The following is a 14,498-nucleotide window of genomic DNA, read 5'->3' on the forward strand; positions in this document are numbered from 1 at the left end:
GATTATTGATTTCCAAGAAGCTGGTTTAGATTCCAATTTGGGAATTCTGTTAATTTTATAGTTTAAATATTACTTCCTTCCCTGAAGTGTTGACTCAGTCCCTGACTAAGGATCCACGTGCACTGCCATCCTGAGTAGCGTAGTGGTAATGTCATTAGATTAGAATTCCAGAGGCCCAGGTTAATGCTCTGGGGACATAAGTTCAAATCCCAACATGGAATTTGAAATCAAATTAATAAAAATCTGGAATTGAAAGCTAGTCCAGTAATAGTGACTATGAAACCGTTGTCGATTGTTGTATAGACACATCTGGTTCACTAATGCCCCTTTTGGGAAGGAAATCTGCCGTCCTTACCCGGTCTGGCCTACATGTAACTCCAGGCCCCACACCAATGTGGTTGCCCCTTAACTACTCTCTGAATTGGAGAGTAGCAAGCCACTCAGTTCAAGGGCAATTGTGGATGGGCAATAAATGCTGGCCTTGCCAACAATGCCCACATCCCAAGAAGGAATGAAGCTTTCAATATGTAGGAACCGGCCACAGAAAATTATAAGACCCTATGGGAGGGCTCCAAGAGGAACAGGGAGCTCTCCGACTTGTGTCCAACTTATTACCCTCGAGAAACAGCAACCAAAAGGAAACAGTCTTTGTGACACCAGAGCTGTGCATAAACTGGTTGTCGCGTTTGCCTGCAAAAAACAAGTTATTACTCTTCAAAAGTAGTTCATTGGCTGTAAAGCCTTTGGGGATGTCCATAAATGCAAGCTCTTCCCATTTTCCCCTGTACTCCCAGTACCCATTCTACCTCAATGCAGCAGCCCCAAAGCACTTTGTAGTCAGTGAGGTATTTTTTGAAATAAAAGGACACAGCAATGAAATATTAACTCTGCTTCTCTCTCCCCAGATGCTGCCTGATCTGCTGAGTTTTTCCAGCATTTTCTGTTATTCTCTCTCCCACCACCCCCACAATGGTAACACCTCGGCCACAGTCAACCTGCCAACCAATAAAAGAAGCAAAAGTGATACGAGAGAAAAAGCTTTTCTCGCAGGGTCTGGAATGCCTAAAAGTGTGCTGGAGGCAGATTCCAATGAAACAGTCAAAAGGGAATGAGACTGTTATCTGAAAAGGAAGAATGTGCAGGGTTGAGAGGAGAAGGTGGGAGAACGGTACTGGGGGAATTGCTCATTCGGAGAGCGGGTGGCAACACCATTGGCCAAATGGCCTCTTTCCGCGCTGTAACAATTCTGAGGTTCTGATTCAGTCAGCACCCTTTTCTCCTGCGGTATAAATTGTTGTGATTGTTTGAAATTTGGTATTCTTGCATTTGTCCTGATGAGTGCAAGTTGAAAAGGTTGGGCAACCTGTCTCTCTTAGCAATATTTTCTGTTTTCTATATTTCAGCACTCACAGTATTCTGCTTTTGTGTCAAGGTACTTCTTGATGTGTAGTCACTCTTGCAATCTTGGAAAACACAGCAGCCAAGTTACACACAGCAAAGTGCCACAGACAGAAATGAGATAAATAGGCAGTTAATTTGTTTTGGTGACATTGAGGTATAAATATTGACTAGGACACCAGGGAGAATTCCCCTGATCCTCTCCACGGGAGCTTTCACCTCCACCTGACAAGGCCGAGGCTTACTATCTCATTCCAAAAGATGACACTTCAAAAGATGCAGCACAGCACTCACCCCTCTGGCAGGGCAACGTTCCCTCGGTAATGGACTGGAATATCAACTGCAGGGATTAGACATGCACAACAACTAGAAAAGAAAAATCTCAGAAAGCACTGACCGTCTGGTGCGTAATCCCCCGCTGTCTCATCCTGGGTGTCTGAAACTGCCAGTATGAAGCACTGAGTTGGCTGCAGAGCATATGATTCAGTATCTGCATTCAGATATAAAGCATCACTCTCGTTAAGTCAATCAATCACTGAGATCCAACGTTGACAGATGAATCACTTGCATAGAATTTACAGAACAGATCAGACCTTTCGGCCCATCGATTCACACTCCACACGAGTCTCCTTCCACCCTATCCATCTCACCCCATCAGCATATTCTCTACCCTTTTCTCCCTCGTGTGAGTATCTAGCTTCCTCTTAAATGCATCTGTGCTACTGGCTTCAAGCACTCCATTTAAAACAAGTTCCACATTCTCACCATTTTCTGGGTAAAGGAGTTTTTCCTGAATTCCTTACTGGATTTATTCGTGATAGGGTTTAAAATACGCAGCAGCTTAAAATGGCTTGGACATAATTCACTCATATGCAAGCTTGGAGTAGCAAGACCCTGGCCCATGACTGAAATTCTCCGCACAGCCCATTCTCAACCTCAGTCGGGATGGTGTGGCACATTTGGGGATGGAAGGGGAAGGTCAGTTCTAATGTCCCATCTCTTTACTGGCAGTTACAGCAGTTCTGCAAGCAGATTACTCATGTTGCATTCATGAACCATGATTCAAGTTAGCTAAGAAACCTCCTCTCCCTCCCTCTGTGGAGGGGCAGGAGGGCACCGAGGTTATTTTAGTTTCTGCCTTGCTCCTGTTTTCAATGTCGCAATGCTTCTTTTCTGCCCTGCAGTGAAAAAAAAATCAGCTGATGTCAGTTTAGTGAGCGTTGGATCCCACTGATCAGTACTCGTGGTGGTGGTGGTTGGTGCAAGGGAGGTGGTGGGGGGTGCTGTGGGAGGAAGGAGGGCCTGGCCTGAGTTTAGATTATCTGTTCCTCATCCCTACTCTCGACTGACACTCAATTTTGCACGCCGAGTTTACTGGACAACAATCAGGACCAGGAATCCAGGCCAACTTGCCACCTCTCAAACTTCAGAAAGTTTGTTGGGCTCAATCTAAACTGGAGCAACAAAGTCAGCTCAAAGGATCAAACCAGGGACCTCTGGACCTCATTCCATAGAGTGCCCATTCAGCGAAGCACTGGGTGCTTTGTAAAGCCCCCAGTGGTAATAAGAACCCTTAATAAACTCACCATCATCAATGTCTGTGTCACTGTTCATCTCCAGAAGCTCCGTCTCATTAACGTTGCCTGCTGTCTCTCTGGTTTCTCCTTCCAATGCTGCATTGCTGTCTGCGCCATCATCAGCTTTACTGCTTTCTTCCTCCTTGCCTGGACGGATTAAGCTCCTGGCGCGAGCCTCGGTGTCAGCCTCTTGGACATCAGCACCTTTGGCGAGACCAGAATCCGTTTCGGTGCACACTGTGAGACCGCCGCTATTTAACCCCGAGTCTTGCTCCTCCAGCTCCACTTCACTGTCACTGTCCCGACTGAAATGGGGCAGGAGGTCAGCAGCAGCAGGTGGTGGGACACCAGGCTCCTGGGAGGAGATCCTTCCTGGGTCACAGTCGAGTGCCTCCCCTGGACTGACTGTTTCTTTAGCGGTGTTTGAATGGTTGGCGGTTGCGCCACCAGTCGCCAGCAGCGAGTTACAACCTTGATGCTCTTCAGCAGCTCCTGTTTCGGAATTCACACAGTTGTCATCGACTGGGCGCTTGGGATTGAGTTCTGCCCATTTTTCACCAGGCTGCTGATCTTCTTCCAAGTCAGTGTCACTGTCATTATGCAGCTGCACCGATTGAGCATTGGAACGAGATGTTTCATCCCCTTCATCATCACTAGAAGAAGGAAGTTGTTAGAAAATGTTTCCAACCACCCTAGATTATGGAATCTTACAGCACAGAACGCCATTCAGCCCATCCTGCCCATGCCAGCTCTTTGAAAGAGTATGTAATTAATTGCACACTCCTCCTCATCTTTCCCCACATCCTGCCACCTTTTTCCTCTTTCAAGTCGATATCTAATCCCCACATGAAAGTGAGACTTGAATCTTCTTCCACCACCCTTTCAGGCAATTTACATAAAAAAATTCTCATCTCCCCTTTTGGTTCTTGTGCCAATTACCTTAGATCTCTGTCCTCTGGATACTGACCCACCTGCCACTGGGAAAAGTTTCTCATTATTTGCTTTATCAAATTTTAAACACTGCTATTAAATAGCCACTTAACTTCCTCTGCTCTAAGGAGAAGAAATAGTTTGTCCAGTCTCTCCACAAAACTAAAGTCCTCATCGCTAGTACCAGTCTAGCAAATCCCCCCATATGAACATACGAATTAGGGGCAGGAGTAGGCACTCGGCCCCTCAAGCCTGCTCCGCCATTCAGTAAGGTCATGGCTGATCTGCTTGTAACTCCAACTCCGCATTCCTGCCTACCCCTGATAACCTTTAACCCCCCACCCCTTGTCAATCAAGACTCTATCTAGCTCTGCCTTAAAAATATTCAGACTGTGCTTCCACTGCCTTTTGAGGAAGAGAGTTCCAAAGACTCACGGCCCTCTGGGAGGAAACATTTTTCCTCATCTCTGTCTTAAATGTGCGAACCCTTATTTCTAAACAATGACCCCTAGTTCTAGATTCTCCCACAAAAGGAAACATCCTCTCCGCATCCACCCTGTCAGGACCCCTCAGGATCATAAAGGTTTCAATCAAGTCGCCTCTTACCCATCTAAACTCCAGTGGATACAAGCCTATCCTGTCCAACCTTTCCTCATGAGAAAACCGGCCAGTAACTTCTTCAAGGCCTTGTCATTCCCCCCCACTGAAATATGGCATCCAGGATTGATTACAATTCTACAACTGAGGTTTAAACAGTGTTTTGTAAAAGATTAGCATAACCGATGGCGGAGCAAATTCACACATCCACCATCCACATTTTAGGGCCCAAGTCGCAGACACAAACTCAACTCAGTTCCTTCTCAATGCAACCCCAGCCTGCTCACCTGCTGCCGCTAACGGCAAGATTCCTGGTTGCTGCATACTGTGGGTCGGATGGGCATTCCCGCTCACCATGCTCAGTAGCTGCAATCACCTCAGGTCGCAGCAGGAGTGGCTTTTGAGTGGATTGAAAGGGAGGAAGCAGCCAAAGGGCAGTTCTTTAGAAGGGAACATGAGAGAAGCTGAGAGCTTGTGCCCAGGGGTGGGAAGTAACAGTCCAGTTAGACTGTCAAAAATCCCAATGCTGCTTCAGTACCATTTCATTAAGATTTAAAATCCACCAATTGTGAAGTATCAATGTGTTACAAGTAACCAGAATATGCCAGTTCGCTGCTTTACAAATGTAACAACATATGAGTTTTCCCCCTTCAGGTTTTTCATATACTTATGGACTCTGATGTAGCCTCCCACTGCCCTGTAATATTCCATTTCAACAAAACTGTAGTATTCCAGTAATGCAGTTGGGAACCATACTGTATCGTACCTGTCACAATATAGTGGATCTGTTGTAACCATTACTCCTGGACAGCAGTGTCATTTCTGCCACTTTAGCAGTGCCATGGCCAGTTACAGTACAAAAATAATCAACTTAATGTGACACTATTTAAAAATCACACACTTAATCCAAACATTGCAAACAGACTATGGTTACAATAGCATTCAGGAAATGTCTAGTGTTTACTCCCATGATTAAGAGTCTTGAAACACACTTCAGCTCAAAGTTACTCAGCTTGAACCAGGGTGTAGAAATAATTACACGGAATTATGTAACATTTACTGCACAAAATCAGGCCATTCAGTCCAACAGGTCTGTGCTAGTGTTTATGCCAGCGGGATGTTTGGGGAGGCAGTGGTATAGTGGTAATGACTCTGGACTAGTGATCCAGAGGCCCAGGATAATACTCTGTGGATGCAGGTTCAAATCTCACCATGACAGCTGGATTCAAATTCAATGAATAGAATCTGGTGACCATGAAACTATCATCGATCGTTGGAAAAAAAACCCTTCTGGTTCACCAATGTCCTTTAGGGAAGGAAATCAGCTGTCCTTACCTGGTCTGGCCTACATGTGACTCCAGACCCACAGCAATGTGGTTGACTCTTAACTGCCTTCTGAAATGGCCTAGCAAGCCACTCAGTTTAAGCGCAATTAGGGATGGGCAACAAATGCTGGCCTTGGCCTTGCCATGGATGAAGAAAGAGAAAGAAATTGCCCCACACTAGCTTCATCACACTCTACTTACTTCACCTCACCCCATTAACATATCTTTTTATACCTCTCTCCTGTCTTTCAAGTGGATGCGAGAGATGCCAAGGCACTGTTCAAAGAACAGGTGAGTTCTCCAAGTGGCCTGGTCAATATTTATTCCTTAACCAATATAGTATTACTAAAAAAAAATCTGATCACTTATCCCACCACTGTTTGTGGGAACTTGCTGTGCATAAACTGGCTGCTGAGTTTCCTACATTACAACAGTGACAACACTTCAAAAAGTACTTCATTGGCTGTAAAGCACTTTGAGACAACCTGGCATCATGAAGGACGCTACATAAATACAGGCTGCCCCTTTCTTTATTTATTAAGTTTCCAATTAAATGCCCCTACAACTCCTCTTTCCAATCCAAACCCCATTCCCACACAAAACAACCACAGAATGTTATATATCCGTCCTGGACATTGAGGAATCTTACCTTTCGGGGACAACATGAGCTGAGGGAGTTTGGCGTATCGAAGCGTTCAGGTGTCGGCCGTGTCGGGAAACAAAGGGTCCTGGAAATACAAAATGGAAGGCAACTGCTCATGACCACGTTTCAGCCATCTCATCATAAATGTCCAAGGGCTGAAGATTTACTGTGCTCAGGGCATAACAAAACTAAGCAGGTGATCTCTATATTTACTTTTATGGTGGTGCTCAAGAAACAGGAAACCAAGTTCCTTTCGGTGCCTGCCAAGAAAGAAAAGCAAGTGTATCGCTGTAGCAATGAGAGGAATGGCCAGAAAATTTGTTTTCAAGTCATGTTGAACGAGGGGTAAATATTAACCAGGAGAGGGGAGAACTCCTCTGCTCATCTTTGAAAACACAGTGGCGGTGCGATCTCTTACGTCCACCCAGGGTGACAGAGGCAGCCTCTGTTTAGGGTCTGAAATGACGGCACCTCCGACAGGTGGTGTAGCTCTCCCTCAGGACTGCACTGGGAGCGTAAGCCTGCACTTTGTACTCAAGACTCTGGAGTGAGACTTTGCCCCACCACCTTTCTGACTCAGAGGCGAGAGAGTGCCACCCACTGGGTCACTCCTGACAAAAACATTGTGATCTGCAGTGCTCAGACATGCATCATCTGTAAGCCCACCAATAGGTAGTGCTGAGAGGCTGAGTAAATTGGCCTACACTCTCTGGAGTTTAGAAGAATGAGAGGTGATCTCAAGATGAGCATAGAAGGTTCAGAAGGTATTTGACAGGGTCAGTACTGAGAAGCTGTTTCCACTGGCTGGAGAGTCTAAAATTGGGGTCACTGTCTCAGAATAAGAGTTGCTCATTTAGGACTAAGATGAGGAGAAATTTCTTCCCTCAGATGGTTGAGAGTCTTTGGAATACTCTACCCCAGAGCGTGCCTAAGATCATAAAAATAAATAGGAGCAGGAATAGGTAATTCGGTCCATCGAGCCTGCTCCATCATTCAATAAGATCAGGGCTGCTCTGATTATGTCCTTAACTCCACTTTCTTGCCTGTCCACCATAACCCTTGACTCCCTTATCAATCAATCAAAAATCTGTTTAACTCAGCTTTGAATTTTGGATGCTCCATTAATGAGTACATTCAAGGTTGGGATAGACAGATTCTTGGTCCCTCAGGGAATCAAGAAACATTGGGGTAAGGTGGGAGAGCAGAAGATCAGCCAAGTTCACACCGATTGGGGGGACAGACTCGATGGGCCGTATGGTCAACTCCTTCTCCTATTTCTTATATTCTTATTTTGTTGCAGCCGACTCTTAACCGGCCAAGCAAGTCAATCAGTTCAAGGGCAATTAGGGATGGGCAACAAATGTTGCCTTTGCCAGCGACGCCCACGTCCCATGAAAAAACAGGGAACAAAAACGTTAGGAGCTGGGGAGTTCTTTCTGGTGTCCTGAGCCAACAGTTATCTCTCAACAAACATCACTAAAAAAAAAAACTTTATCCAGTCACATCTCAGTTGCTATGTACCAAATTAGCTGTCATCTGTACTACATTATAGCAGCAGCTACACTTCACTGTTGACTGTAAAGTGCTTTGGGACATCCTGAGGTGGTGAAAGGCACTATATAAATGCAAATTTTCCTTTCTTATTATGAGAAAGGCAAAAGATATTGTTATGGACCCCAGAAGAAGAAAAATTTACCTTTAAAAATGGAATTCAGGCCTCAGAGACTGGGAACTACAAGTCCCAGCAGGCCTCAGCAGCCTCTGCGCAGGCACCACCCCTGGAAAAAACGCAAACGTGCAGATGGTTCCTTTTTGCAATCTTCGGCCGGAGAACGGGCACAATGCGCAGTTGGGGCACCTTCTTGTCTTCAGGTCACAAACCAACCCTGCACACGTTTGTTTTTGCTTTTGTTAGATTTAAAGGGAGCCCTGCGCCTGCACAGAAGGGCAAAAGTGAACCCCAAAAGTGAAACAGCGCAAAAAGGGAGTCAGATGACTCAGAAGAAAAATGCCATTACACAGAGAGGCACAGGAGAAGCTGGACACGAGAGTGGGAGCTGCAGAGAGCAGATTTCTCAGAAGAAAAGCGGAAAGTCCCAGAAACTAGGGAGAGAGAGAGAGACAGAAGGAAGTCCCAGGGAGACAGCAAAGTCAAAGGAAAAGAACAGGAATCTGAAGTGGTCCTGTTCAGTGGAATTGAAAGTAAGAAGCAGAGGAAAAGGCTCCGAATTAAAGAGAGAACGCTGCAGGGAGCAAAGTGTGCTTGCGAGAAGCCAGAGGATTTGAGGAGACAGCCAAAGGTCGGTGGCTCCTTACTACGTGAGGCAGTGGTGTTCTGTTGGCATGGCTGCATATCTGAGAGAGAGTGCATGGAAGGTGAAGCTTGAATGCACATGGTGATCCAGGGGAGAGGAACATCGGAAGGAGAGATCAAAACTCTGGAGGTGGACCCTTGTGGAAGGCATCCGAGAGAGGGTGTCGTTTGGGAGAAAATTCCAAAGTGAGTTCTTTGAGAGTGGAGATTGGAAACTTCTGTGTGAAAGATGGAGTTCAGTGAGACCAGTTGGCTCATAGTGCAACAAGCGTCTGGGGGGAGTTGATCAGAGACCCTTTGCATGTTTGGGGTGGCGTTTCTCACTTGGTTTCAGAGTATGGTGTGCTGACCACAGGTTTATATGAACTGTGCGCTTACTGTGAATATTAGAATAAGATAACTTTTATAACTTGTGTTATCCTTACGAATCTGTGTATATCTGTAAAGGTGTAGTTGTGGGTGAAGGAGCATCGTAATATAGTTAATCTTTTCTTGTTTAATAACTGTTTTATTCTTTTGTTAAAAGTTCGTCAGCTGATTCCTGTAGCCACCCGCCACGTTTCTGAACAAAAAGTAAAAGTTAGGGTCTATCAAGCCGGGTTCCACCCTGGGATCTGACTTGTCCAGCAGTAACATCAGCTGAGATCATAACAATATGTTGCCTCAACATCGTCAGGAGATGCAATAAAAATAAAGGTGACATCAAATAAGAGGAAAAGTGGTTATTAAAAAAATCTATTATATTTAAAGAGTGAGAAGAGAATGCAGGAAACTTAAATAGATTGCCATCTCAGGGGGAGATGGTGGCAATGTGGTAATGTCACTGGACTAGTAATTCAGAGTCCCAAGTTCAAATCCCATCATGGCAACTCATTTAATTAATTATTCAATTAATAAATCTGGAATTGGGGGCTAGTCTCAGTAATGGTGGCCATGAAACTATAATCGATTGTTGTAAAAACCCACCTGGTTCACTAATGCCCTTTAGGGAAGGAAATCTGCCATCCTTACCCAGTCTGGCCTACATGTGACTCTAGACCCACAGCAATGTGGCTGACACTTAACTGCCCTCAGTTCAAGGGCAATTAGGGATGGGCAACAAATGCTGACTTTGCCAGCAGCTCCCACATCTCATGAAAGCATAAAGGAAATAAAAGTCTGCCTACCAGTGCCCTTCCATGGTGTGTCGTCATCCTCAGACTCTTTCACGTAGGTGTCAGACTGAAAGGGCATCGACGATTTGGTTTGGTACGGTTGGGTGGGCGACAGCACAAGCGAATCCTCCGGCGATTCCAAATCGCCACTGGTTGCCTTGGAGATTAGATCTTCACTGGCGACACCGCCACTGTCCGGCCGCTCACCCCCCGTGCCCAGCCTTGACTGGGGAAACATGGACTCTGAGCCAGTTTCTGAACCAGAGTCATCGTCTTTGGCTGGCGCTGGTGGCAGCAGTCTATACTGGCAGGCGACATCTGCGAAAATAAAGAGGTCGCCGTCGTTGATGGCGTATCGGACATTGGGCTTGAGGATGGTGTTCTTCCGCCGGGTCTTGTTCAGGCTGTTGCAGTCATGGATCAGGTGGGAATCCCCCTCGATTTCAATCACCGCATGCTTCTTGGACACAGACTGCACCGGAATGTGAATGTGGCAACTCTCGTGTCTGCCGATGACATTTTCACCTGTGTACACCAAAAAACCTGCAATAGCAAAGGAAACAAATGAAACAGTGATTTTTTTTTTAAAAAATTGGGAATCCACATACACGCTTAAGCGCCCTCCCTGATTCACTATTATTTCTCTACCCTGGACACACTGGGGTATGGTTCCACAAGCCACAGCAGCCCTCCAGTTACTCACCCACCCAGTCAATCCTTGTACATGCTATGGCCCAGTGGGTAACACTCTCGCATCAGAGTCAGAAGGTCATGACTTCAAGTCCTGCATCAGAAAGTTGAGCACAAAATCCAGCCTGACACTCCCAATACACAACTGAGGGAGTACTACCCTGCCAGGGATGCCAAATTCCAGATAAGACAATAAGCCAATAAGCCAAGGGCCGATCTGTTTCCTCAATTAGACAGAAAAGATCTCATGGCACTATTTCGAAGGAGAGCAGGGGAGTGATCCCCAGTGTCCTGGCCAATATTTATCTCTCAATCTACATCACAAAAACAGATTAGCTGGTCATTGTCACAGTGCTGTTTGTGGGAGCTTGCTGTGTACAAACTGACTGCCACATCTCCTACATGACAGCAGTGACTACACCTCAAAAGTACTTCATTGGCTGCAAAGTGCTCTGAGACATTTTGAGGAATGATTGTTCTTCTGAAACCAACTGCCTTGAGAGGTGAGCAACAGGGCAGTGACTGTTCCTGATTCTTTTCCCTCCTTTTTGGGAAGAATTGGCTTTCATCTCCCTGTAGCAGGCACAATGAGATTGGCAAGTAGCTACCAGTACCCCAGGATTAAAACTGGTTACAGCTTGTATCTCACATTCCTATTTACCATTTCTGGATGAAAAGCCTGGATATGGAGTGAGGACAGTTTTTTTAAAAAATTCTTTCGTGGGATGTGGGCGTTGTGAAAGATGCTGTTTAAATGCAAGTCTATCTTTCTTTCTAAACAAGCCTCCGCATTCCTCAAAAAAAAAGCTTTTTATATATTATGACCATGGGAACATAGCTCAATCTAAGGTAGATAGTGGCATAGTGATAATGTCACTGGACTAGTAATCCAGAGGCCCAGGTTAATGCTCTGGGGACAGGGGTTCAAATCCCACACACCAGCTGGTGGAATTTAAATTCAATTAATAAAATCTGAAATTGAAAGCTAGTCTCAGTAACAGTGACCATGAAACTATCATCGATAGTCGTAAAAACCCATCTGGTTCACTAATGCCCTTTAGGGAAGGAAATCTACCCTCCCTACCCGGTCTGGCCTACATGTGCTTCCAGATCCACAGCAACATGGTTGATTCTTAACTATCCTCTGAAATTGCCTAGCAAGCCACTCAGTTCAAGGGCAATTATGGATGGGCAACAACTGCTGGCCTTGTCAGAGATGCCCACATCCCATGAAAGAATGTCTTTAAAATTCTATCCTCGCTCCATATCCAGGCTTTTCATCCAGAAATGGTAAATAAGGATGTGAAGTACAAGCTGTAACCAGTTTTAATCCTGGGGTTCTGTAGCTACTTGCCAATCTCACTGTGCCTGCTACAGGGAGATGAAAGTCAAATCCTCCCAAAAAGGAGGAAAAATAATTAGCAACAGTTGCCCCTCTGTCACCTCTCAAAGCATTTGGTTTTAGTACAATCATTCTCCTATCTGCCCCAGAAACTGGCTGGAGGCAAGGACACAAATTTCATCCCAGCTCAATTGAATTTCACACAAACCCTGGATCCCGCCACACCAAAGACGCAGCGTGCCAACATAGGACACTACAGGCCCACTGGTACACATAAACAGCATTTCAAACAGCTTGAGCATTTGTATTGTCAGGAGAATATAGGTCCTTCCTCATTGGTGACTAATTCAATGTTCCAAATGCAATAACTTAACACATTCTTCATCCTCTCACTTGTTGCCATTTGTTTATCTTTTGGCCCGTTGAAATACTGAATTATTCCCAACACACCTTCAACTCAATCTGGTGCCTATACTGCATGCAGCCGGGATCACTCCAGCAGTGGTACCCCACCTGTTTTCTCTTCCCAAATGCAAGGGAATTAGGGCTTTACTTGACTGAAGCACAGGTGACAGAAGTCTGGGATATATTCTCTAAATTCCCTCCCTAAACCACACACCCCGTCTCCTTTAAGATGCTCCTTAAAATCTACCTCTTTAACCAAGCTTTTTGTCACTTGTCCCAATGTCTCCTTCCTGGGCTCAGTGACAATTTGTGTCTGCTTACACTCCCATGAGGCACATTGCAATGTTTTGCTAGTTTAAACATGCCACATAAATGCAAGCTATTGTGATTGTCATCCACGATGGCTGAGTGGCTCACAGCCTCACCTCTGAGTCTGAAGGCCAGGGAGTTCAAGTCCTCACCCACAAAGCCCGAGTACAAAATCTAGGGCCTGATAATCCCAGTGCTAAGGAAGTGCCACACTGTCGGAGATGGTATTTCTCAGGCAAAACGTCAAAGTAACCCACTACATCAACTCTGCCCCTCTCTCTTCACTGATGCTGTCAGACCTGCAGAGTATTTCCAGCATTTTCTGTTTGTAGTTCAACAACAACTTATATTTATATGGCACCACTCAAGTACTAAAACATACCAGGATGCTTCACAGGAGCATTAGTAAACAAAGTATGACCCCGAGTCGCATAAAGAGCTACTACATCAGATGACCGAAAGCTTGTTCAAGGACGTAGGTTTTCAGGAGTGTATTAACGGAGGAAAGCGAGGTTGAGAGGTGTGGAGGTTTAGGGATGGTATTCTAGAGCTTGCAGCTTAGACAACTGAAGGCTTGACCGCCAATGGTGCAGCAATTATAATTGGGGATGCACAAGAGGCCAGAATTAGAGGAGCAGATACCTCAGAGGGTTAAGGGGCTGGACATTACAGAGATAGGGAGGGGAGGGGTCTTGAAGAGGTTTGAAAACAAGGATGTGAATTTGTTGCCTGACTCGGAGTCAACATAAGTCAGCGAGCACTGCGGTAATGGGTGAACAGGACTTGCTGCGTGTTGAGACATGGGCAGCAGAGTTTTGGGTGACCTCATGTTTACGAAGGGTAGAATATTGGAGAGGACTGTGTTAGAATGGTCTAGAGGTAACAATTGCATAAACAAGGGTTTCAACAGCAGATGAGCCAAGGGGCAAAAGCAGGTGATGTAATGGAGGTAGAAACAGGCGCTCTTAGTGATGGCAGGAATGCAAGGTCAGAAGCTCATCTCAGGGCCAAACCTGACACCAAGGTTGCGAACAGACTGGCTCAATCTCAGACAAGGGAGAGGGATGGAGTCGGTAACTAGGGAACCGAGTTTGGAGCCGGGGTGGGAAACAATGGCTTCAGTCTTCCCAATGTTTAAGTGGAGGAAATTGCTGCTCATCCAGTACAGAACGTCAGATAAGATGTCTGATAATTTAGCAAAGGTAGAGGAATTGAAAGAGAGAGGTGGTGGCAGCAAAATAGAGCTGGGTGCCGTCAACGCACACGTGAAAACTAACACCGTGATGTCACCGAGGGGCAGCGTGTAAATGAGAAGTGGGGGGCAGGCGATGGCTGTTCCTTCGGGGGAAGGGGGGCATGAGAGATAACGGTGCAGGGGCAGGGAACAAAAGCCCTTGTGAGCAATACTCAGGCTACAATTCCAGACTTCCAGCATTGTTACTTTTGTACTGGGGGTGAATACGTTTCCTGTGCAGAGTCTGCACCCCCAATGCAATGGATGGATGGTTGGCTGCCTTCCCCCCCCCACTCCTCCTCACCAGTCTCAGGTTCCTGGCTGCCTGCAAACACCCTGAGGCGGCCCCTGGGCTCACGATCAGTGTCTCTCAGCTCTTCCTCTCCTTGCTGCTCCTCCTCAGGTTCCCAGCTCAGCAGCTGCGTCTGGTCCATGGCCTCTCCAGGTCAGACATTCACACACTCGCAGATCGCCCACTGAAGTAGATGTTTCATTACAAGCTCACTCTCTGGCACCTGGGGAAGGACAGGGACTTCTTCAAAACTTCATCACTTCTTTTTCTGCCCCTCCCCCAACTGTT

The 14,498-nt window shown here is 46.0% G+C and overlaps 1 protein-coding gene across 1 annotated transcript in view; it reads right to left on the reverse strand.

Annotated features, from left to right (window-relative positions):
- Window positions 1-14,498, reverse strand: part of mdc1 (mediator of DNA damage checkpoint 1) — a 59,743-nt gene extending 45,245 nt beyond the window's left edge. Inside the window, exons 1-5 of the mRNA XM_078566473.1 lie at window positions 14,223-14,498; window positions 9,951-10,481; window positions 6,477-6,555; window positions 2,985-3,628; window positions 1,796-1,888 (exon numbers count right to left, since the gene is read on the reverse strand). Coding sequence (XP_078422599.1) covers window positions 1,796-1,888; window positions 2,985-3,628; window positions 6,477-6,555; window positions 9,951-10,481; window positions 14,223-14,352 — 1,477 coding nt within the window. The 5' untranslated portion in view covers window positions 14,353-14,498. The remainder of the gene's footprint in view (window positions 1-1,795; window positions 1,889-2,984; window positions 3,629-6,476; window positions 6,556-9,950; window positions 10,482-14,222) is intronic.

The sequence above is a fragment of the Cetorhinus maximus genome, chromosome 21 (assembly GCF_964194155.1).
Source record: "Cetorhinus maximus chromosome 21, sCetMax3.hap1.1, whole genome shotgun sequence".
NCBI lineage: Eukaryota > Metazoa > Chordata > Chondrichthyes > Lamniformes > Cetorhinidae > Cetorhinus > Cetorhinus maximus.